Consider the following 25,428-nt stretch of genomic DNA (forward strand, 5'->3'; position numbering starts at 1 on the left):
CACAAATAAAAAAATCTCAACTCTCTAGTAATCAAAGAAATTAAGACCACAACCATGCAAGGGCAAACACTGACAAGTTTGGCAATAAAATGTCAAAAAGGGTATGAAGCAATGTAAACTCTTATAAACTTCCAGTGGAAGTAAAATTAGTACAACCACTTTGAAATGCAATAGTAGAGGTAAAGATATGCATAATATATATTCTAATCATATCATTTCTAGGAATTTGCCTTAAAGAAACTCTCCCACAGGAACACAGAGAACTATGTGAGGAAGTTAATAGTAGCATCCTTGTAATAGCAAAGAAAAACAGTGTGCAAAAAATAGATAAATAAAAATGGGGTATTATATGATTCTTTGCTACTTATTTTAAAAAGAGAATTGGGGTTGTGATGTATGTGTGTACACTTAATATACCTTTTTTTTCATGGAACATTGAAGCCTAGCATTTTTTCCATGCTATTAAATATTTCTATGAAAACATGTTTTTAAAATAGCTCCATGCTTTTTCATTTATATGAATGGATCATTTTTTACATTTAGTAATTCTGCCCTTATTTTAATAGTAGTTTCCCTTTTTCCTTATTATATTTTCCAAGTATTTAAAGGTATTGCCCACATTCTGCCTGTTTCCTTAGGATAAATTACAACTCCCAATACTACTGCTGGCCAACCTTTCTGGAGTGTTTACTGATGCCATGTACTGTGCTCTGCACCGCACGTGTATTCATTCTTTTAATCCTCATACCAACTCTGAGGTGGAGAAATGGAGGCACAGAGAGGTTCATTGATTGGCCTGAGATGACTCCTCTAATAAGTGGTGGAGAGATTGAACCAGATGGTCTGACTCCCAAGTCTATATAACCCTGTGTTGTATTCCTTCTCAGTAGTTACTCAACTTTTAAGAAGGTCAGAAGGTGTGGTCACCTTTAAAGGTTCCTGATGCATATTGCCAGTTGCCTTTAGAAAGGACATTCTTATAAGTTGTATTTGTGTGTTTGGTTAATTTAAAAAGTTATTTTTTAAATTAGAAAGCAATGTGTGTTTGTGATAAACGACTCAAATAGTACAGAAACATGTAAGACATGACTTAAGTCCCTTTCTCTCCTCTCCCCTCTCACTGTATGATAACTGTTGTTAATACTTTCTTGTTTATGCCTCTAGAAATTTTGGTGCTACGTCAGTGCATACAGAAGTATATGTATATAATGTATATGTATATTTTCTCCCTAAATATATCGGATCCTAGGGAAGTTTAATCTTTTTTCCTTCTCCATATTCTCTTTTCATGTTCGTTATTGAAAAGGAAATGTGATTAATGAGAAAGATTGAGGAGTTTGTAGAATGTGTGAGTGTGTGTGTGTGTGTGTGTGTGTATGTGAGTGAGCGTGAGTGAGAGAGAGATCTACAGTCTCTTTCTGCTCTAGCTGCTTGCCCCTATGTTTCCCGATTCATCCTGCTGACCTGATCACTCTTCCTACCATTTAGCCATGTTGTGGTCCAGGCTCCAGTCCCTTTTTTCCAGCTGGGTTATTTCCCCCACTTCTTGACCACTCACTCCTTTGCTCTGTTTCCACAGTAGCAACAGCCCAGATACCTACCAGCAGGGCATATTCTCACTGATCAAGTAAGTCTATTTAAAGAAAAGAGATGCTTAGGTCCCTACTGAATAAGGGAATTGAATATTGAATTAACTATTGTTGCCTGTATTTACAGTTCTGAATAATGGAGAGAACAATTTTAAAGTTGAATTCGATAGGTTTTATGTAATATCTCCTTTAGCCTCCAATCTCTAAAACTAGAAACTCTGACTTTCTAATTCTGTCACATCAGGAAGCACCTATTAAGTATTTATAAAGTTATTATATTTTTTGGGGGGGTGGGTGGCATCATGGATTACATAAGAGTCTCCATTTCAAATCAAAATTCACTGCTAGCCTTTGGTGACTGGGGCTAAACTTACAGGTTCAGTAGTAAGAGCCCTACTGTTGCCAAGGCAACTAAAGTTCAAGATCATCTGGCCTCCAGGCAACCTTTTCCAGATTGGCCTCAAGTGCTTTCCCAAGCTTTCTCAGGAAAGGTCCTTCCCTGCCTCTTAAGGCTTTGGGACCTCAGGAGGAGGAGAGCCCAAGAAACCCTGGAATGATGTGATGTTTGGAATTTTTGAAGGACGAAGTATGTGGATTAGGTGGTCATGTCCACGCTGGAAAGGAACAATCAGGTTATAGAGGAAGGAAAACAGTGTCTCCTTACCCTTGTATCTAAAACACGTGAACATCAGATTTTCTTTTTAACAGTTACTGTTTTATTCACATACTCATGATGCAGTAAGTCCTCCTGATGCTTGTAAGTTCTCATTCACTACTGACTGCCAGCTCTTCAGTGACTTGTGAGGGAAATGAGATGCTTGTGTTACCCAGCATTTGAGAGGATGGGTGACCAGCATCTGAAGTGATGAGGCTGGTTGGTCTAGGAGTTCTTCTCTTTCTGATGTCACAAGAAGTTACTGTTGCCTTGGCCAACATAATGTCTAGGGCAGGTGATGATGGTGGTTCTGTGGGGATTTGTCCCATGGGAATCAGGCTGCAGATTGTTTTATGCTTAGCCTTGAGACACTTAGAAATGCCCCCATTTTTCTGAAGAACTTTCAGAGAAGTGAACCAGGCCACTTGAATTTGGAATAGAAAAAACCTTGTGCTTATCACTATTATTGGGCTGCAATTTTATATTTACTGGAGAGTGGCATGCCTTCTGAATTCAACCCAGCTGTTGGATTCATGCTAAATTTGGTATTATTTTTCCTAAGGAAAACTAGGACTTAGGTTACCCTTTCAGTTACCTGGGGCTAAAAGTGCTATTCTTTGGTTTTCCTTATACCTCCTTAGTAACTTCTGCATTCCTTAGTTAGCTCTGTGTTTTTTCTTTCTTATTTTTTCTTTCTTTATTTTTTTTGCGGTACGTGGGCCTCTAACTGTTGTGGCCTCTCCCGTTGCGGAGCACAGGCTCTGGACGCGCAGGCTTAGTGGCCATGGCTCACGGGCCTAGGCGCCCCGCGGCATGTGGGATCTTCCCGGACCAGGGCACAAACCCGTGTCCCCTGCATCGGCAGGCAGACTCTCAACCACTGCGCCACCAGGGAAGCCCTTTCTTTCTTATTTTAACACTGCTTTAGGTACATAAGCATCTTTTTGCAGCTAAATATTCACCAACAAATGCAAACAGCCATGAAGACCAATGAGCCATCATGGAAAAGAGAGAAGTTCTTATATCCCCTGTGTTACCTGAATTAGTGAGGGAATAAGAGAGTTCTCAGCATAAAAAATAAAGATGATATTAATAATGGCAGCTAACGTTTTCTGAGCTCTCAGTCTATGCCAAGTGCTCTACATGAGTAACTTCATTTGATCTTTACAGTGTAATCCATGGAGACCCCTACTGAGGAAGGTACTGCTAGCACCCCCATTTTATAGATAAGGAAATAAAGGCACAGAGTGCAGACCTGCCACCTGCAAGCTAAAATAACTTTGGTGGGGGTCTCATGTTTTATTTATGCAAATTTTCCATTTAGTTTCATACTATATCCATGTTTGTTTTTTATCTGAAAATAACTTCCTCCCCGTATCTTTCAGTAAATTGATGCATTGGGAAGATAATGCTCTATTTTTCCACCAGCTAGCCCCAGAGAGTTATGCACACAGCTGTTTGAGAAATACAGCCCTAAGAGTTATCAGTGATTTGGCCAATCAACGAGTAGTTAGCCATACATTAGAGAGGGCCTGTGGGCCTGGGATGAAGCCTGGCGCAGAGGCAGGGCCAAGGTGAGGAGGAGAGGGCAGGGGTTGGTGTGCACATGGGGGTTGGTGCTGGGGCACTTCATTCCAGAGGTCCTAGTTGAGTACTTGTTAGGACATTTGCTCGGAGTGAGAGGAGGATACAAAGGTAGGAAATGTCTTTCACGGTGTTAGTGATCTAGTCTGGGAGGTAAAATACGTATAACAGGCTCATAGCTTTTGCCTCATCACCTCATCACTTAGTACGTGGTTCAGATGTTGAGGACGGCAGGTGCTCAGGGAAGGCAAAGCGTGGTCTTTCTAGAGTGGTTGGGAAGGCTTCATGGAAAAGGTCCCCGAAAGATGGGTCACATTCTGAAGTAAGAGGAGGACCGTGTAGGCTAGTAGGTGATTCTACTTGCCTTGCTTCTCGTTTATTCTCTTTAATATTCATAGGTATATGCCGTTATAGTCTCTCTCAAAATCTTAGTTGTTTTCCCTGTTACTCTTTACAGAATTACCCCAAGAGAACAGGACATATATGTATTATTAGACTGTTTTTTTTGGTCTGAGTCAAGGATTGCCACTTGGTTGGCCATCGCTGGCAGATGGTGTCTTACAAGCCTGTGCATTATCCTTGCAGGAGCTGAATTTTAATGCACGTGGGTGAGGCCCTCACCCTTAGTTCGACACATTCTTTGCCGCTACTCTTGTCTGAACACCTGACCTGACTCAACATTGAGAGCATGTGCTTTTGTAAACACTTCGTTTACAACTCAGGGTATTAGGTTTCATTGAAAAAAGGGAAAGGAACTTTAATAAATAAGTTCTCCTTAAGTGAAATTCCATTTAGAGCTTGAGAACCTTAGTTTAAAACCTAATCTGCCCCTTTTCCAAGTCTCATCTTAAAATTTCTTTTGCCTTTTTACTAAAGGAAGTAACATTTTGTTTTAAGCTACTGTTACTTCTCTTCCCCTGAATAGTGCCTGGCTGCCTCAGAATGAGGCATTGAGAGAAGCTTGGAATTGCGAGCATTTAATAATTTTTAAAGCCTGGAAAGCCCATTTCTGTTTAATTTATATAACTTTTTCCACTGCATACGAGTTAGGGCCTGGAAGGAAAAAACCAGCCTGAAGAATGCTTTCAATATAAAGTAGTGAGTGAAAACAGAGGTTTAGAAATGGAAGCTGCCTTTAAACATAAAATTTTCAGTTTGTTTCTGCAAATACTTTTATCTTTCTTCTTAGCATTTATTTTGGCCACTTGCTGTCTTTTTTTTTTGGTACGCGGGCCTCTCACTGCTGTGGCCTCTCCTGTTGCGGAGCACAGGCTCCAGACGCGCAGGCTCAGCGGCCATGGTTCATGGGCCCAGCCGCTCTGCAGCATGTGGGATCTTCCTGGACCGGGGCACGAACCCGTGTCCCCTGCATCGGCAGGCGGACTCTCAACCACTGCGCCACCAGGGAAGTCCTGGCCACTTGCTGTCTTTTAGGTTACTGTAGTTGATAAAAGACTGCCAGAACCTATAATAATTCCTCCTTGCTTTTTGGCTGATAACCCTTATTCTACATATAGTTCTGTGGTTTCATAAACTCCAGTGAGCACCTTTGGTTAGAACTGGTGGAGATGCCCAGGAAACTCCCAGCTCACTTCTCAGCTCTGCCTGCCTCTGACTGAAAGACAAGCCACCTTCTTTAGTGTTGGTTTTTTGGTCCCAGCTTCACAAAGTTGAAGTGGACATTAGTCAATATCTGGTGGTTTTGAATGAAAGACAGAGAGTGTGTGAGGTGTTTATAACTTAAATGGTAATTAGGAGAGAACGGTAACTTTGTTTGCTTACTTCTGACCTCGTGGGAAACGGGCCGGTTCTTTCTGAGGTTTCCTGTGGTGAGGATTGGTGCAAGTCGGGCCAAGAAGGTCTAGGGTAAAGAGCAGAAGTCATTGGCTTCCCTCTTCTAGCTGTGGAGCCCATAAGAAATAAGCCAGCAGTGAGGGCATATTAGAAAGGCAAGCAGTGGGACTTCCCTGGTGGTCCAGTGGTTAAGACTCTGCACTTTCACTGCAGAGGGTGTGGGTTTGATCCAAGTTCCACATGCTGGGCGGTGTGGGAAAAAACAAAGAAGAAAAGGAAAACAATAATCAATAAAGTTCATTTCAAAAAAAAAAAAAGGCAAGCAGTACAAGGGCCAGAGCTCTGGGCTGTCTGCCGTGTCCCTTCATGTATCACCTTTCCTTCACACAGGCCCTGAGCGACCGCTTCAGCGGTGAGATCCCCGATGACCAGATGGCACACAGCTCCTTTTTTCCAGATGAGTACTTCACCTGCTCTGTCCTGTGCCTCAGCTGCGGGTAAGTCCCCATCTTGGGCAAAGAGACTCAGAACGGTGCTTTGCAGACCTCACAGTGCATGCAGATCATGTGGGGTCTGGTTAAATTAGATTGTGATTTAAGGGTGGGGTGGGGGCTGAGATGGGGTACTTCTAGCAAGTTCCCAGGTGATCCTGATGGTCTGGGGGCCATACTCTGAGGTTGCAGGGGATCCCAGGACACATGGTTATGAGGAATCCCCTGAAGATTCCAACCTGGTTTAGATGTAAAATTGACTGGTTTGGGTAATTTTTACCACAGAAAACTTTAGGTTGCCTGTTTTTCTATGTTTCTCTTACCAGAGCTTTCAATGGTAGTCATTCCATCCATTCACCTAATATTTGGTAGCCCGGTGTGTGCAAAGCACTAGGGTAGGTATTTTTCCTAGTTGACTGCTTTCACAATGAGGGCAGATGCTTAGAGCACATTAGAATTATCCAGTGAGCGTTCAGAATTATTGAGGCCTGGGCCTCACCTCCAGGGGTTCTCATTTAACAGACCTGGGGTGGGGCCTCGGCACTGGTGCATTTAAAAGGCTCCTCAGATGATTCTGATACACAGCTCACTTGAGAACATTGAGTTAGGGCAGTATTCTCAAACTTTAATCCGCGTATGCATCACCTCAGGATTTTGTTAAATGCAGATTCTGAATCAGCTGGTCTGGGTGAGAGTCTGCATTTCCAACAAGCTCCCAGGTGATGCCTGTGCTGCTGGTCCATGGATCACACTTTGTTACGGGGGAACAGAGCAGTGATTCTCAGATTTTAGCATGCATCAGAAAAAACTGAAGGACATGTTAAAACAGATCGTTGGGCCTTGCCCCCAGTTTCTGATTCAGTAGGTCTGATGTAGGGCCCGAGAACTTGCACTTCTGATACGTTCCCAGGTGATGCTGATGTTGCTGGATGGGGACCACACTTTGAGGCTCACTGGATTAATTTGAGCCGTTAATGGCTCTTCAATCACAGTCTGGTGACTTGTCTGATGGAGCCCAGGGGATTTAAATGCAGTGTGTCTGGGTCAGATTGCAGACTGTGTCTTGCAGACACTCCCCCAGCTCTCCACTCCCTTCACCACTGCAGTCTTTGCTCTCATCAGGACTTCTGCTCCTGTCCTTCACATTCGTCCATACAGAGGAGACCTGAACCTTTTTTGTTATGAATGGCCTTTTTGCATTGATCCCTGTAGGCCACCTGCTGGGTCACCACCTTGGCTCTGGGTTTGTAAAAAGGACTTGGCTCTTCGATTATACAGTCTGGGCTACAATTATACAGTCTGGGCTACGGAGAACTGGGCATTGTCTTGGAGAGGAAGGAGGGATGGTAATTGCCAGTGTGACGTGCCTTCCTTTAGCGGGCCCCATGAGCCCAGCAGGAGGCTTAGGATCTGTTAGATCATCACTTTTCCATGTTAACTGTGCCTCACTAGGGTTTCCAGAACTTTTCCTTCTATCACAGTGAAATTCTAAAGTCCCAGGCCCTGGTTTTGCGTTGTCAGGATAGCAGAGCTCACTGTTCATTTGGAAGGTTTTCTTGTTCAGCTTAAGCCTCCTTTTTATGCACTGCCAAATTTTGAGGGTCGGTTTTTGTTTTACATCTTGGCAGCCTGTTCTGGTTAAACTTCCCATTTCATGCTGTTTGGATTTTTGAGTTCCCTGAGGGCCATTCAGGTTTTATATCTGGTCAAGGTGGTGTCTTCTGGCTCCTCCGTTCCTACTGAGGGACCAGGTGGTTTTCCAAGAAGAGATTACTCCTTTGGCCCTTTCTCCTCACACAAGAGTAATAGTTGCTTTACCTGTGTAGTGATGTTGATTGCAAGTGTGAGAGAGGCACGTGGGTTTCTGAAAGAAACTGCCCTCTCTCTGCTCAGTATTCAGGGCCTGGTTAATTCTGGAGCTCTGGTTTTGGCCCTGGGTCTGGCTCAGGGTGAGAGACTCTTCAGCGTAAGCGGCGCTGGCTCCTTTTGGCGGCTTCACTGTCAGCTTTTGGGCTTCACTCAGGGCTGGATGTAAGAACAGCATGAATCATGGGAAAGAAGGAGTACCTCATGAAGCCAACAGCCGCTGCAGATACTCTCACCAGTATGACAACCGGGTTTTTACCTGCAAGGTGAGTCCACCCAGCTTCTTCCCTAGCAGCTGGCTTGCCGGCCACACTCTCCTTTTGGGAAGACTGGCTTGGGACCATTCTTTGCTGCATCCCAAAGTATTTGATACTCAAATTGAATATCTCTGGAACTTCTCTCCAGCTCTAACCATAAGAACTCACATGTCTGTTGCTGGGGACTCCTTGGTTTATTTTTTTAAGCTTCAATCCCCTTTATTTTGTTGAGCTTATATATGCAAGGGCCATCTACATTGATTATCATTCTTTTCTTTTTTTTTGCTGCACCGTGCAGCTTGTGGGATTTTAGTTCCCTGACCAGGGATGGAACCTGGGCCCTTGGCAGTGAGAGTGTGGAGTCCTAACCACTGGACCGCCAGGGAATTCCCATACATTGACTATTCATTCTTAAGAGCAGAAATGCTGTTCAGAAACCCAGTTTTGATGGATTTCTCCTGTCTGTGACAGGGATATAATTTATAGCACAGTTTTGGGGCCCGGGATGGGTATACATTCAATTCATAATCATTTAGGGCACTGACTTCCTTTTTTTTTTTATTTTTAAATTTATTTTATTTTATTTTTTTTTGCGGTACGCGGGCCTCTCACTGTTGTGGCCTCTCCCGTTGTGGAGCACAGGCTCGGGACGCGCAGCCTCAGCGGCCATGGCTCACGGGCCCAGCCGCGGGGCATGTGGGATCTTCCCAGACCGGGGCACGAACCCATGTCCCCTGCATCGGCAGGTGGACTCTCAACCGCTGCGCCACCAGGGAAGCCCGAGGTTTTTTTTTAAACATCTTTATTGGAGTATAATTGCTTTACAATGGTGTGTTAGCTTCTGCTTTATAACAAAGTGAATCAGCTATACATATACATATGTCCCCATATCTCCTCCCTCTTGTGTCTCCCTCCTCCCCTCCCTATCCCACCCCTCTAGGTGGTCACAAAGCACCAAGCTCATCTCCCTGTGCTATGTGGCTGCTTCCCACTAGCTATCTGTTTTACATTTGGTAGTGTATATATGTCCATGCCACTCGCTCACTTCATCCCAGCTTACCCTTACCACTCCTCGTGTCCTCAAGTCCATTTTCTACATCTGTGTCTTTATTCCTGTCCTGCCCCCAGGTTCTTCAGAACCATTTCTCTTTTTTTCTTTTTTTTTTACATTCCATGTATATGTGTTAGCATATGGTATTTGTTTTTCTCTTTCTGACTTACTTCACTCTGTATGATAGACTCTAGGTGCATCCACCTCACCACAGATAACTCAATTTTGTTTCTTTTTATGGCTGAGTAATATTCCATTGTATATATTAGGGCACTGACCTCTTTAGAGAAAGACTTTCTTCTGCTGTGCTAAACTCAGGGTCTGTAAACCCTCCACTGGTGTGGTTTGTGGGCAGTGGGGCTGGACAGGGATGTGGAGAGGCCAGGGGGTCTGGTGGACAGAGTACAAGCTGGCAGAGTGCTCCATATTTCAGGCCTGCTACGAGAGAGGCAACGAAGTCAGCGTGGTGCCCAAGACGGCTGCTTCCACCGACTCCCCCTGGATGGGTCTCGCAAAATATGCCTGGTCTGGGTGAGTTTCAGCTACCGGTTGTTTGGTGTGTTTGTCTCTCCAGGCACCTGGTGGGGTTACAGTACCTATTTGCCTTCCTTGTAGGTACGTAATTGAATGTCCCAACTGTGGCGTGGTCTATCGTAGCCGGCAGTACTGGTTTGGAAACCAAGATCCTGTGGATACAGTGGTGCGGACAGAGATTGTGCATGTGTGGCCTGGAGTAAGAGCTGTTTTATTTTCCTGTTTTCTCTTGTATTGTCCAGTCCTGTGTGTGGGAAAGCAGAACTTGTTTACAATTAAGGTTAACCATGAATTTCAATATACTGGTGGTTTAGGAAAGTGTGATCTGGAGAGCCTTTCTTGTTCTAGACCCTTAAATTTTTTCCATTTCTTCTTGTATAAATATTAGAAGCACAACTTTATTTATTTATTTATTTTTAAAAAATTTATTTGGCTACACCAAGTCTTAGTTTCATCATGTGGGCTCTTAGTTGCAGCATGTGGGATCTAGTTCTCTGACCAGGGATCGAACCCAGGCCCCCTGTGTTGGGAGCGTGGAGTCCTAACCACTGGACCACCAGGGAAGTCCCTAGAAGCACAACTTTAAATAAACTAAAAATTGCTGTACAGTTACATTGCCTTAGCAAATAAAACTTTATTTTTTCATATTCTCCTCACTCATTTTCCGTATGTGTATGTTTGTATAGATGCAGTTACAATTTGTGTGCCACTTTTTTCTCATACACAATTTTGCTTTGTTTCTACATGGTTTTCACTTTTCACAGTTCTCATTTGTAATTACTGTGTAATATTCTGTCTAGTATTACAGTTCGATTTCTTTCATGCTGTTTATGATTTTTTTTTTTTATTATCGAAGAAAAGGCTATAGTGACCATCTTCATGTAAGAGAGACTTTGTTTTGGAGTATATTCTTCTTGAAGTATATTCTGAGAAGCGGAATTACTATGGATGGACCTTTACTGTTTTTAATTTGACTTTTGAATTCAAGATGTTGGAAAAACAAATCTGTTCATGAGGCAGTGATATGGTGCTTTCATTCTGCATTAAACCACCATTCACACTTGGAATTACCCATCAGTCACAACACATCCAAAACCTTTTTCCTTCATGGAAGAAAGATAAGCGATTTTCTCTAAGGGACTTATTTTACTTGGTTGGTGTTCCCCTTGCTGGGTGATTCCGGTCAGCCTAATAGGCCTATCTGCAGATCCACCTTTTAGCTTTCCTGGATCCTGCAGATACCAGAGAACTGAAGATTTCCTTATTGTTTTGTCATCTTCTTTCCAGTTTCCAGCTGCACTGGAATTGGCTGCTGTAGTGTGGTCTCATTTCTGCAGGCCATCCCCTTGACATGATGGTCCAGGCCATTCTGTCCCAAGGATTTAACGTGGTCTTGAACTAGTATAACTTTCTCACTAGACTTCTTTGATCAATATCTTTTGTTTTCAATCTGTGTTCTTTCTTGTAAAAGCTATCATCCTTGTGGTAGTTTATATTCCAAGAAAACAGTAATACCAGTTTATTTTTAGGCTGTCTTCCTCATAGTCCTTGGGATTAGGGAATATAGGCTCCTCCCCTTCTCTTTGTTCACTCATTCATCACCATACGTTGTTGAGTACTATGTGCCCAGAACTGAACTAGATACTTACAAAAAAGAAAAAGGATTATTGTTCTCAGTTCAGTCTAATAGGGAGTTGGATGTATAAAGAGACATTGCACTTACATGTGGAAATAGGATTTCTAGAGATGTGCAGATATTAGAGGAACTGAGATGAAGGGTTCCTAACCCAGTCTGGGGTGGGAGGCCGCCTGGAAGAGATGTCCTCTTTTTTTTAATAATTTATGTTAACCCTCTTATTTATTCACTTATTTTGGCTGCGTTGGGTCTTCATTGCTGTGCTCGGGCTTTCTCTAGTTGCAGCGAGTGGGGGCTACTCTTCGTTGTGGTGCGCGGCTTCTCATTGTGGTGGCTTCTCTTGTTGTGAAGCACGGGCTCGTGGTCTTCAGTAGTTGTAGCACGTGGGCTCAGTAGTTGTGGTGCACAGGCTTAGTTGCTCCGCGGCATGTGGTATCTTCCCAGACCAGGGCTCGAACCCGTGTCCCCTGCATTGGCAGGCGGATTCTTAACCACTGCGCAACCAGGGAAGCCCGAGGTGTCCTCTTTACATAAGTATTTCCTGGGTTGTGTATCTCACTTACAGCAAAGTAAGTTCTGAATTGAACAGTTGTACACCAAGTGTTATGGTCACCTTGAAGAGAATAATAATATCAGCAATGACTCATGGGTGTGATATTGTCTAGAAGCCAGAGGGATTCCTGGCCCATCCCCGTTCTTCTCTGCCAGGGAGTTTGTGGTTCTGAGTTGGCTGTGATGAGTGTATAACTTGTTTGAGACCCCTCTCTCTCCTTCTTTTTACTCCCTTTGCTCAGAGCATGATGGGAACCTGCATTTTCATTTCAGACTGATGGATTTCTGAAGGACAACAACAATGCTGCCCAGCGCCTCTTGGATGGGATGAACTTCATGGCTCAGTCGGTGTCTGAGCTTAGCCTTGGGCCCACCAAGGCTGTGACGTCCTGGCTGACAGACCAGATCGCCCCTGCCTACTGGAGGCCCAACTCCCAGATCCTGGTATGGTGTGGCAGGGTGCCCTGCATCCCTGGCACGGCCCGTTCTGCTTGTGCCGCTTTGCCCTGTCCTAAGCTTGCTCTGTGAGGGAGGCTCTGAATTTCTCTCTCGGATTAGCTCTCAGAGTGTTGGAAAGGGTGGGGTATGCCGAGGCAGCCAGTGTCCTCTTTGCCCACTGATTTCCCTTTGTTATTTTCCAAGTATTTTCCTTGCGGTGGATTTTAGTTTCTTTCCCTGCAAGGGCCAGTTATTATTGGTCAGATGTCTGAGGTCATACGTATAGAATCTGGAGGAAAAGGGGCCATTAGAGGTCATTTAGGGTCATCCTCAGCTTGAGACATAAACCTCATGGCACCTACAGAAAGGGAGCACCCAGCTTTGGCCCAAGCACTTGTGACAGGAAACCCGTTCCTCATCAGCTTCCCAGAGGCTCTTTTGAGAAGCCGTGAAAGCAGTGAATCCTCATGGCTCTCTTAGCTGGGATTGGTGTAGTCCCTTCTGGAACCCTGTGACTCAGCCAGATGGATTTGGTACCTTTCCAGGCACTTCTTGGAAGAAAATGTTAATCACCGCTGTGCTTCAGTAGTGGGTATTTTCATGTGGCTGGAGATCTTAGGTCCCATCCTTTGGGATCATCAGGGTCCTGCCATTCCCAGATGGTCCTGGGCATCTCCCCCGGGTTGACTTTCTCAGCTGAGCAGACATGAATGTTACCTGCCTCTCTGTTTTGGGCTTGGAACAGAGCTGCAACAAGTGCGCTACATCCTTTAAAGATAACGACACCAAGCATCACTGCCGGGCCTGTGGGGAGGGCTTCTGTGACAGCTGTTCATCCAAGACCCGGCCAGTGCCGGAGCGGGGCTGGGGCCCTGCGCCCGTGCGGGTGTGTGACAACTGCTATGAAGCCAGGAATTCCCAGTTAGGTAACGTGGGGCCCGGGAACTGCATGGGTGGAGGGGGAACCTCTCTCCTTGGCACTGGGTGTTGGGAACGGGACTCCCACCTGCCTGACCCTGTTCCTCACCACGTCACTCTTCTGAGAGTAGTTGCTCCCCGGTCTTGCCCAGTTATCCTCTAAGCTCTTTGTTAACAGGGTCCTGGGGTGCTATTCCTTCCGGGGCGGGGGGGGAGGGGGCGTGTTAAACCTGTCCTGTGTTTACCACAGGCTTTAGACTGAGTCTTATCTCTGGAGGAGGTTCTAGGTCATGCTCCTTGAACCCTTCTGGCTCACTGTAAAGGAAGGTTATAAAATAGCCCCAGAGGGTTGAGGTAAAGGACTAACAGATCTCACCGGCTGCAGTGTTGGTGCCCATAGCCCAGACCCTTGCCATCCTTGCAGGACAGCACAGTGGTACCCTGGGAGAAGCATCCAGAATGCTCTGCTGTTGCCCCTGAGTTTTCCATTTGGGAAATGACTAAGAGATAACAGCTTTTCCTTCATCATTGTCTGCAGATGTTACTGAGGCACAGGCAGACGATGAAGGCGGGACGCTGATTGCTCGGAAGGTGGGCGAGGCCGTGCAGAACACTTTGGGAGCTGTGGTGACAGCCATTGACATACCACTAGGTGGGCCTGGCAGTGCCTCTCTTGGGTGCAGTGTATGTGGGATGAGGGCTTTCATAGTGCCTTGGGCTGTTGTTTTGTCAAAGTCTTACTGACCTAGATTGAGTTGGGCAGCAAGGAAGTGACTGAAAATTTACATTTGCTTCTGCTGAATACCTTGGTGGTTTCATGTTTATTCCTGGAGGCCATCCTCTTATATCATTTATTGCTGCATAACAAACTACCTGAAAATGTAAAGGCTTAAAACAACCCGCATTTTATCATGTCTCACAGGAAGGGCAATTATTTTGCTCCAAGTGGCATTGACTGGAATTACTGCTGGATTTTCCAGTTTGGTAGGTGGACTGGTCTCGAGGGGCCAAGCCAACCTCACTTACATGCTGGGTAGCCTGGCAGGGATGCCTCGAAGGCTGGGCTCAGGAGAACTCCTCCCGCCATTCCCCATATTCTCCAGGCCTCTCCACGTGGTTTCTCCAGTGGTGGTGGGCTTCTTACATGGTGGCTCAGGACTCTGAGACAGGCCTGGGCCTAGAAACTGGCTCTTCTGCTACAGTCTGCTGTAGTCACAGAGCCTGCCTAGATTCGAGGGAGGGGGCAGGTTATCAAAGAATTTGTGGCTGTCTTTAATCCGCCACACCAGCCAAACTGTTATTCCTTTAAGATTTAAGACAGCCACTCACCTCTGAATGTGAGGGGTGCTTATAACCAGGATGGGAAGAGGGAGAGGAAGGGAAGCCCCGCCAGCGTGTGGAGGGCTTAGGCAGGGCTGGCCGGGCCTAGGGTATTTAAGCCCATTGTAGGGGAGAGACCAAGGGTTCCTGGGTGGGTGTGATGGAAACTGCTTGGATTAGATTTAATCACTGTGGCTCACAGAATGAGCTGATGATGAGTTTTTGACTTCAGGGTGTGGGAATAGATGGATTTGTCGAGGCTTGATGCTCAGGTTGCATCTGCTCTCAGGGGTAACCGGGAGAGGCAGGGGCTGCCCTTGGCACAAAGTCTGCCAACTGTGCTCACAGGTGCTCACCTGCTGAGCCCTCACTGGCCATTGGGTCCCAGTGCATCAGACACATTATTTCTTGTAATCCTGTAACCACTTTTGAAGGTGTGTTGTTAAAGATGAGTAAACTAAGGCCCTGAGAATTTAAGGAACTTCTTAATCCCGCAGCTACCAACTGACTTAGGCTCAGTGGAACTGGGGTGAAGGTATGTCCTGACTCCAAAGCCCAAACCTCTTTATTGTTACTCCATTGGTTCTTAATTCAGCCCCACTTTAGGCTCACCTGGAGAGCTCAGTAGATACACAAATGTCAGTGCCTAGGTCCCAGCCCCAGAGATCCTGACCTGGGTGGTAGGCGGTGAAGGAGACCTGGGTGGAAGGGGGTGATCTGTGTGCAGTTAGACTGAGAGCCAGTGAAGTGTCTGCGGATGGCTTCTTGCCTCGTGGAACTCGGGGTGATGGGTCCCACGTGTGCCGCCTGCCATGGTTCCTTCCGTGCTGCAGGTCTGGTGAAGGATGCGGCCAGGCCGGCGTACTGGGTACCAGACCATGAGATCCTGCACTGCCATAACTGCCGGAAGGAGTTCAGCGTCAAGCTTTCCAAGCACCACTGCCGGGCCTGCGGACAGGGCTTCTGTGACGAGTGTTCCCACGACCGACGGGCTGTCCCCTCTCGAGGCTGGGACCATCCTGTCCGAGTCTGCTTTAACTGCAATAAAAAGCCTGGTGACCTTTAACCCCAGCTCCCTCTCCGAGTCCTTCACAATTCCTTAGGTTCTCAGGGTTAGAAATGAAATCTCGCTGAGGTAGGCCCTCCTCCTGGTCACCTGTTGTGGTATGTGTCCTCTCTGCTCATCCTGAGGCCACTTTCCCACGGTGGGGGGTAGGACAGATGGCGAGCCAGGGTGAGCCTGGTGGCGGGCCTGAAGGCACGAACCCCTCAGGGCAGGGGACCGAGCAGCTTATAGCGAAGGGGAACGAACCTGAATCCATCGCATTTTATTTCAGTTAAAAGTTATACATATAACTAACACACACACACACACACACACACACACACGCACACACCCTGTATATACATATGAAAGGAACATGGAGTGTATTCAGGCTGCTGCTGGCTGTGAAGACCTGCACAGTCTGTCCCCAGCACAGAATCAGGTGGCAGTGGCAGCAGGTCTTCCCCACAAAACCGAGCCATGTCCAAGGCCACTGCGTTGCTAGTCACCTTTTGCTGCTTCTTTCCGAGCCTTCGAAGCCTTCATGCCCCTCAGCTGCTGGGGCAAGTGAGCTTCCCAGGTACTTCTCGCTTGGGATAGCCTGTGGAGGATCTCCCTGGGCCCTCCAGAGTCGGATCCCAATTCCTTGCCTAGGCCTGTCGTGGTCAGAGACCACCCAGCTTAGCATGCAGGTCATGGATGGGTGGCAGGTGGGGGGTACGGGCCTCAGACCTCAGAAGTCCAAGTGCAGGTGACGCGATGGCCCTCATACAGGGGGAACACGGAAGGAGATGGGCCTTCCCCAGTGTTTCCTGCTTGTTGATGCTTCCGTCTATGCGAGCACTTGGCTTTCCCTGCCCAGAAATAGAGCACCTGCTTCCCTCCCCTACCAACCCCCTTGAGCCCACCATCTACTGAGTGTTGCACTAGGGTTTTTGCTTGTTTTGAAGCATCTTAATTCTTTATTCCCAGACACACGACCCCTCTAGCTGTTGGAGGGGTGATCATGAGAAATATTCCAGGGAAACAGAGCACAGAATGGACTGTTAGTGGGTTTTTTTTTTAAGTATATATAAATATTTCAACAGACCACTAAGAAAAAATTCTCTCTCCGGTCCTGGCAAGAGAAATCAGATGAACTTTGTTTCTCAAGAGCTGGGACATCCATTTCTATTGTGACTGGAAAGAGACTGTTGTGCTGAAATGCTGTCATCATGGTGGATTTTATCGTCAGTGGCCAAAAATGAAGAATTAAAAGTGACACAGTTCTTGACTGAACTGGTGGGTGGGCCGAGCTTCAGGGAGGTGCGTGGCGTGAGTGTTACTGTAACGTGAGCCCTGGAATGTGTTGGTCCCTCTCAGACCTGCTTCCTTACTGCCTCCTATGGCCTATGACCGAGGCCCTGCTCTAGTACTGTGTATTATTAAATTCGCCGTTATAAAGGAATCTTCCTGCGGAATATGGACTGTGCTGCTTCTTTCCTTTAACTTCATCCGTGTATCTTGCTACCTCTTTCTAGTTAAGAAAGTAGCTGGTGGCTTTTAGAGCAGAAGCCAAGTGAGAGGTATATTTTACCTGTAAATACCTCAGTTTATTCCCCGGCAAATCCTCTGTCATCACAGAAGAGAGTAGGTGTTACTAGTGACCTATGGAAACCCTGGGAAAAGACTTTTCTCGCTTTGTACCTGTCGCTCTTTGTTCCTCTGCCCTGCTTTGCTTTGTCTGTTCAGCTCCTGTTGAACAACCGCTATCCACTGTCTCCTGTTCTGTCATTTAGGGGCGCCCCTGAGCATGGGAGGATGCTGGACCACATAGGGAGGATGCATAAAAGTCTTCCGAACTCTCTTCCTTACACTAGTCAGACCGGTAGAGGAAAAGAAGGTAACCCGGTGTCAAAATAACCAAAGGTTCTCTTTTCTTGCCCTACATACCCAGGGTTCATCTTTTTCTTTTCTTTTTTTAAAAAATTAATAATTTTTTTTGCGGTACGCGGGCTTCTCACTGTTGTGGCCTCTCCCGTTGCGGAGCACAGGCTTCGGACGTGCAGGCTCAGCGGCCATGGCTCACGGGCCCAGCAGCTCTGCGGCATGTGGGATCTTCCCGGACCAGGGCACGAACCCGCGTCCCCTGCATCGGCAGGCGGACTCAACCACTGCGCCACCAGGGAAGCCCCAAAATTAATTAATTTATTTTTGGCTGCATTGGGTCTTTGTTGCTGCACCCGGGCTTTCTCTACTTGCGGCGAGCGGGAGCTACTCTTTGTTGCGGTGCACTGGCTCTAGGCATGTGGGCTTCAGTAGTTGTGGCACACGGGCTCAGTGGCTGTGGCTCATGGGCTCTAGAGTACAGGCTCAGTAGTTGTGTCACATGGGTTTAGTTGCTCTCAGCATGTGGGATCTTCCCAGGCCAAGGCTTGAACCCGTGTGCCCTGCACTGGCAAGTGGATTCTTAACTACTGCGCCACCAGGGAAGTCCCAGAAAATTATCTTAAGGAGATCTTAAACTTCCAGAGGAAAAGTAAAAATTCCATTCCCTCCAACACATGGGGCCTAATAGATTTCTTGAGCAGGAGACCCCGTTGGCTCTGCTACTTATTAGCAGGAGACCTTGGACAAATTGCTTTATTCTCAGCTTTTTCTTTGGTATATAGGAGTGACCTTCACGTGCTTCGTAGGGTTCTAAGAATTAAAAGGGAATAATGCTGGCAAAAATGGTTCATTCAACATACTAAGTGTCTAGATGTGGCAAGTGCTGGGGAAACTAAGCTTCCTCGAGGTTTCTGTGAAGCTGAGACTCAACAGATGAAAGGAGTGGAGGACAGCTTGAGCAGAGGCCCAGATGACGGAGGGACTTGTAACATGTGTCCTGAGAGCACCAGGTGGGAGGTGGAGAAGGGGCAACAGGGTGAGGCACATGTGATCAAATCTCAAGATGCGGCACATTTTATTCCGAGGTACAAGAAGGCGTTGAGTGCAGGGATCTTTGGGAAGGTCATTCCCGTGGCAGTGGCCATGTGGTGGGTGGCCTGGAGAGGCAGACTTAAAGGAGTGGGCCCAGGGAATTCCCTGGAGGTCCAGTGGTTAGGACTCTGTGCTTTCACTGCCAACGGCCCAGGTTCAATCCCTGGTCGGGGAACTAAGATCCCACAAGCAGCGTGGCGTGGCCAAAGAAAATAAATAAAAATGAAAGGAAAGGCTTTTACTAACATACATGAATGGAGAAATGGAAGAAGAAACTGAGTTTAGCCTGCAGTTGTTTTCAGAGGTGGTAACATGGAAGATTTAGACCAGGGCAGATCGAGGGCTGACAGGTAAGTGGGGCTTACTTGGTCTCTGGGTGCCCTTGTTGGGGGACACCAAGTGTTGATCTGTGGACATTTCTGGTAACCAGTTTGTGCCACTGTTCTCATCTGTTTAGAAGGCTACAGCAAGCAAACAGCAAAGGGTTTATTGGAGCTCAGTGCTGCTGCCACCACCCCCTGCTCATTCGCTACCTTTCACTGTCACCTGGGGAATGGGGCAAAATGCCCCAACAGACCTGCAAGTGAAAAATGCTTCCAGACTGTGCAACATACTAATCTTTGGGACACTAAGAAGCAAACATACCAAAATGCTTAATCAGCTTCTCTGCTGAGTTTAACCACTTCTCATATACTCTAGACCAGGGGTCCCCAACCCCTGGGCCGCAGACCCGTATTGGTTGCTGGCCTGTTAGGATCTGGGCCGCACAGCGGGAGGTGAGCTGCGGGCAAGCGAAGCTTCATCTGCCGTTGTTCCCCCACCCCGCCCCCCACCCTGGTCCGTGGAAAAACCGTCTTCTGCAAAACGGGTCCCTGGTGCCAAAAAGGTTGGGGACTGTTGCTCTAGACCAAATGTTAGGTGCAGTGACTGCTCACTAAAGATAAAGAACAGATTTTGAAGATGTCCCCCACCTCCTTTTCTTAAAAGCCTAAGGGAAACATAAAACTAATTCTTTGACAACTGTATTTGCCTAGCAAGAAATTTGGGCTATGGCACAGCTGATGAGTTAGGGAGGTATACAGGGATAGAGCCCCACATGTCAGAACTCACCAGGTATTCTGAGTAGTCAGTCGTCTCCACTGTCTGTGAGATCAAAGTTGGACTGAATAGCCACAGCTCCATTGAAATAGTACAGAATAGTGGCAAAGGCTCTTCACCAGAGGTGCAATACCAGTGACTGTAAAGAGCAGATCATGTAATGAACAAACTAGTCTGTTGTGAGAACTTTTAACTTTGGGGGCAAAAGTATGAGTGATATTAGGGTCATGGCTCAGCACTTATGCTTTTTTGTGCTCTTGGGGAGGGGCATGTCACCAAAATTAATCCAAAAGACCCTGCTGTGACTGCGGTCACCAGGACCCTTCAATCATACAGCTATTTCCTGGGACCTATGTGCAGGTCAGTATGCCAAGGCTGTAAAGATACAGGGGTGATGTCTCAAAGATTAAACAAACACCTAAGAAATTTGGTAACTGGCAAGCTTCTTAGTCTTTGGTGAGTGCCAGAAAAGTTCATTTACTTAGCAATTAAATATGAAATGTTAGCACTGCATGTTTACACTCGCACCAAGCCACTTTGTGATTTCTCCTTAGCACTAGCTGTGTGTGATACACAAGTACTGTCAGCAAATAGAGGAGTGTGGAAAGTAGAGAACGTGATCTCTTCTGGTTCCAAGTCCCAGCTCTCCACTTAACAGGTCTGCGTGGAGGCAAGTCATTCAATTTCTCTGTGCCCAGAAAATGATGCTAATAATTTTTATGTTATTACTACTGTCCTACCTCCTTCATACGTTGTTTTAAGGATCAAGTCAGCTAAGGTGGAGGAAAGTTATTTATAAAACCTAAGGCACTAAAAGTATTTGTTGTCACATATTGCTCATCTACCAGATGACCAATCTGATACTCTCATGTTTTTTGGATTGCTCTCTCTGTACCTAGTAGGGTTCTGGCAGGACACAGATGCATAACACTCAAGGGGGTAACTGAAGAGAGTTCAACTGGTGAAGCACCCTGGGCTAGCAACAGTGAGATGCAATTATTAGCCGTAGGTCTGAAGGGACAAATGGAGAGAAGTTACTGGAATCCAGAGAGCTGTGTTCCAGCAGAAGCTGTAGACTTGGGTAGAGGAACACAACCACAGCCCACCACACCCCAGCAGAAGGGGAGTCAGGGAACTAACAATCCCTCAGTCTTCTGCCTTCTGCTTTCCTGCTGCTACATCCCATAGGCTGAACCCACCCTGGGCCAGGGAGCCTGCTGAGGTAGTCCATAGCTTCTTGGGGCACAGGAACAAGTGGAAGCTTTCCAGCAGAGCCATTAAAACTGGTCTCAGTTTCTTCCTCACACTGGGTTTGAGCAGATGTTGGTTTGATGCTACAGCAGCCAAGCATCACGATCTTCTAAACCATTAACAGAAGCAACATGCCATGTCTGGTTCTTTCTACGTTCTAGTTTATTGTTTGGTAGAAAGGCTCTTTGTATTAATGCGTTGTATAAACATCTCACAAACTGCTTCTCCTAGATTACAAAAGTCAAAGCCAATTTTCTTTGAGATGGGGTCCTTGAATCTGACATTCAGGTCACCATGATAGAAACAGGAGCTGCTGTACCTAACATTCTGGAAGGTACTTCAACATATGCATGCTAAGGCCTGTCTAGCATCTAAAAGGATCCATCTTTCCTTACAATGCCTATACATGGTAATGAATGAGAATCCCAGAGATCTGACACTGGTTATCGAGTGAGTTTGAGAAGGCTAGTTTAATGATTCCCAACTCAGCCGTAAAATCTCTAGAGACTCAGATAAATGACTCCCCCTTCTCTCCAGCTGGCTTTCTCAAGTATAGATGCATGTCTTTCTGGGACCCAGGCACTGACTGTCAACAGTCTCACCCAGTTTCATCATTAGGCTTCTTGAAAGGGCTTTTGGTGAAAGCAGCAGCTTTAGTTATTGTCAATCTTCAGCCCTTAGAAAAGTATTTTTTGTTAAAAAAAAAAAAAAAAGGTGGAGAACTATTCTAAGGAATTCAACAAGGAAATAGGTACCTTTTATGAAAAGGACTTTTAAGCTTCTTGAACCCACAACTTAACTGAAATAACTGAAGTGTCTCCACGTAACATACAGCACCTTTTCCCCGGCAGCTGGGCGGATGGGATATGCACACACAAGAGCATCCATCTGAAATGCCCTCACTGAAAATGGCAATTGTGGCAAAAATATGGCTACCTATGCTCCCCTGAGTCACATCCACGGCTCTCCAGGCTGCAACCTCCAGAATTAGCTGTAGGAGAAGCAGTAAAGGTCCTGTCGGATGGCCATGAGCAGCCCTGGCGCTCCCCGGAAGCCCCCGAGCCGAGAAGAGAAGGCCACACTGGGAATGTCGGCCTTGGAAGTGGGGTGTGGGGAGGGTATGGTTCTGAGCAGCTGGGCATCATGGAGGCTCCAGATTCTCGTGTAGCAGTCCTGGCCCACTAAGAAAGAGGGAAGACACGCAGCAAGTTAGTGAGAGAATGCAGAGAGCCTGTGTACCTGTGGCCCTGGCTTCTATGATTCCTAAGGGCTAAAGGTGATTTCACATGAGCCAAACAAACTCACAAATGGAAATTATTTCTACTGATAAGATGTCCCTTTTGAAAATTAAAGTTACAGGACTTCCCTGGTGGTGCAGTGGTTAAGAATCCACCTGCCAATGCAGGGGACACGGGTTCAAGCCCTGGTCCGGGAAGATCCCACATGCCGTGGAGCAGCTAAGCCCATGCGCCACAACTACTCAGCCTGCTACAACTATTGAAGCCTGCGCGCCTAGAGCCCGTGCTCCACAAGAGAAGCCACCGCAATGATAAGCCCACGCACCGCAATGAAGAGTAGCCCCCACCCGCCGCAACTAGAGAAAGCCTGTGCACAGCAATGAAGACCCAACGCAGCCATAAATGAATGAATGAATAAGAAAAAGAAAATTAAAGTTACAGGTTGCCCTGGTGCTCTAGAACCACTGATTGCAGGTGTTCAAAGTGACAAGATGCACTGGCTGGCTGTGACACCCTGGGGTGTTCACGGGGCATCTTGGCTATCGGGTGACCCATTCTGCTTTTCTTGGTGACAAGGGCTATTCAAGAGGGAGCCCAGGCCACCTGTTCTAGATGACATGCAGCTGATTTCCTTTTTATGAGAGAGTAACCAGGAAGATCTCATAACTTCATTACATCCTGGGGACAAATCACGTGACAACTCTCCCCAGAGCATTTTCTGGTTTAATGATTCAGTTCATAAGACTTCATAGTCTTTCAGGGTTCATAGTTGAGAGGAATCTGATACCTGACACCACTGGTTACAGCAACTCAGATAGGAAATATGTGCTACTGGAGATCTTCAGGGGGAGAAGGGCAGACCTTAGGCATCATGGATTTTAGTGTGCTTTTGACCATCTGAGTTGACTCTGACCTTAGCTGTGGTTCATTCAGGTTGTACAATTCAAGGATTACTGCAGCCAGCCCACTCCCCACATCTGCCTCTCAACAAGGCTCATATCTTTTCTACTGTCCAGAACACAGAAACTCTCTGGAGATGAAAATTTGTGGAAAACAGACTTAAGGAAGCTAATTACTGGTGGTGGTGACAGTAGTAAATAAGTCTAAGGAAGTTCTAGCCAAGTGATGCTTCTTAGCCACAGAAAGTTTCATCGCAAATAAATACTTTCCGTAGGAATTAGAAAATTTGACATCTGTGAAGACTGGAAACATATTCCTTAATGCCAAGGGCCTACTATTTCGTTTGTCAAACTGCCAAATAATCATATAATCTGTGATCAACTTGTTAACTCCTTTCAAGGGGGTTTGCTGCTAGAAAGCTCTGCTTCTATTCTACAAATCATGGGTTCACAGCAGTGGTGTTAAAGGAACCAGGTTCCTTTACAATGACCTCCAGCTCTTTTCTTAGCATCCTCTGGTGGAAACGGGAGCACAAAGAACAGGGAGCCCAAGCTTTTCGACAGGACAGCTGCACGATGGGATTGAGGGTCACACTGAATGCTGACCTGGTGAATAGGCTTAAACTCCACACCCAGGGCTCCTAAACCACTGTTTTATTGCTCCTCCCTCATCTGTAACTGAAGTGACATTTGCCCAGTCACGTGGGGACACAGGGCTATCCACCTGGTGAGTGTTAAAACTGTTGCTTACTAATGTCCAACTCTACATCCTATCTTAACTCCCTGACCCCAACTGTCCAAAATCCCCTTTATTCAGTTTCGTTTTACAGTAATTTCTCCCTTATCTGCTTAAGTTGCTGGCGCTCCTAAGGGACAGTGTTTGATGGGATGATCTCCTCCTCCCCAGGTACCTGCCACCACGATTCCTTCTTCCTCATGCACGTGCAGGGGCAGGTGGGCATACTCGTTCACGTGCCCTTCGTACTGCCTAATACACTTAGTGGTCCTCAGGTCCCACAGCTTGATCTGTGGGAAGAAGCACAAGGGGCGGTTAGGGAGGGTCCAACAGGTACACTGGTGAAGCCCAGGCACGAAGCCAGAGAGGGCGAGGTGGTCTCCAAAGACCTCTTCAAGTTAGAAAATATGTCTCAAACCCCCGAGCCACAGAGTCCATCAAAAGCACCATGACCAGTTTCACGTCTGTTTAGACCAGATTCGGCTCCCAGCGGGCAGCAAAGCAGCTGCCCCGCACAACTCCCAACTCCCCTGGTCTCCAGACGCCTTTCCCCGGCCGCCATCTGACGTCAGGGTCTCTCCTACAGAGCCCCTCCCCCCACCCAGAGCCAGCTCCAGCGGCTGGAGAAAGTCAGTGGTATCCGTACCGTTCCAGCCATGTCGGATGCCATCAGGCATTGCTCCTCTTGCAGGATTTGCACAGAGGTAACTGCTGAGTCATGTAACAGGCGGGTGGCTTTCCAGCCCTTGCCCTGATTTCGACAACGGAGATCAATGGCAAAGATTTCGCCGGAACGACAGCCATTAAACAGCAAAGGAGCCTGCGGAAAGGGGGCCTGCTCAGTACCTCCCTCCCAAGGCTGGGAGGGGTGTGCCCTCCAGAATACACCCCTGCCTCCCCTCCCCTATCCCAGCCCCTAGGTCAGAGGTATGCGTGGAGCAGGTTGGTTAGGGTTTGAGCCTCAGTGGAGATGGAAGGGCTCCTTATCAAAGGGTCAAGAACTGGACACCATGAGTCCCTCCAGTGTCCTCCCCGCTGGCTGCCAACTGGTCCCTAAGGCCTCACCCTGAACCCCTCCCCGTGAAGTGAGGGTGTGCCCCCACTCCTCCCAGGTCGTTAGTGAGAAGCTGGGTGATGAGAGTGGAGTAAGACAGATCAGAAATCCTGGTAAGACATGGGGTCCCAGACTGAGTGGGAAGATGGCTGAAGAAACCTGAATAATGAATTCTGTGCTTATTGCCCAAAGCAGGTTGGCACATCTTCCACCCTTTTAAAGAAAGGTGGCATTTTTTTTTTTTTTGCGGTACGCCGGCCTCTCACTGCTGTGGCCTCTCCCGCTGCGGAGCACAGGCTCCGGACGCGCAGGCCCAGTGGCCATGGCTCACGGGCACAGCCGCTCCGCTGCATGTGGGATCCTCCCAGACCGGGACACGAACCCGCGTCCCCCGCATCAGCAGGCAGACTCTCAACCACTGCGCCACCACGGAAGCCCGAAAGGTGGCATTTTCTGCAGGT

General features: G+C 47.0%; 2 protein-coding genes across 7 annotated transcripts in view; one reads left to right on the forward strand and one right to left on the reverse strand.

Annotated features, from left to right (window-relative positions):
* Positions 1-17,364, forward strand: part of ZFYVE1 (zinc finger FYVE-type containing 1) — a 74,511-nt gene extending 57,147 nt beyond the window's left edge. For 2 of the 4 annotated variants that reach the window (XM_079914736.1, XM_079914735.1), the window contains exons 3-10: positions 6,013-6,119; positions 8,137-8,245; positions 9,721-9,818; positions 9,903-10,020; positions 12,283-12,453; positions 13,193-13,373; positions 13,904-14,017; positions 15,519-17,364. In XM_079914736.1, coding sequence (XP_079770862.1) covers positions 6,055-6,119; positions 8,137-8,245; positions 9,721-9,818; positions 9,903-10,020; positions 12,283-12,453; positions 13,193-13,373; positions 13,904-14,017; positions 15,519-15,751 — 1,089 coding nt within the window. In that variant the 5' untranslated portion in view covers positions 6,013-6,054 and the 3' untranslated portion in view covers positions 15,752-17,364. The remainder of the gene's footprint in view (positions 1-6,012; positions 6,120-8,136; positions 8,246-9,720; positions 9,819-9,902; positions 10,021-12,282; positions 12,454-13,192; positions 13,374-13,903; positions 14,018-15,518) is intronic. The other 2 variants (XM_079914734.1, XM_079914733.1) reach the window with 1 other exon arrangement.
* A 1,588-nt stretch (positions 17,365-18,952) lies between these two features.
* Positions 18,953-25,428, reverse strand: part of DCAF4 (DDB1 and CUL4 associated factor 4) — a 31,670-nt gene continuing 25,194 nt past the window's right edge. For 2 of the 3 annotated variants that reach the window (XM_079914738.1, XM_079914737.1), the window contains exons 12-14: positions 24,560-24,733; positions 24,089-24,203; positions 18,953-22,221 (exon numbers count right to left, since the gene is read on the reverse strand). In XM_079914738.1, the coding sequence (XP_079770864.1) occupies positions 22,028-22,221; positions 24,089-24,203; positions 24,560-24,733 (483 nt within the window). In that variant the 3' untranslated portion in view covers positions 18,953-22,027. The remainder of the gene's footprint in view (positions 22,222-24,088; positions 24,204-24,559; positions 24,734-25,428) is intronic. The other variant, XM_079914739.1, reaches the window with a different exon arrangement.

The sequence above is a fragment of the Stenella coeruleoalba genome, assembly GCF_951394435.1.
Source record: "Stenella coeruleoalba genome assembly, chromosome: 2".
NCBI classification, from domain to species: Eukaryota; Metazoa; Chordata; class Mammalia; order Artiodactyla; family Delphinidae; genus Stenella; species Stenella coeruleoalba.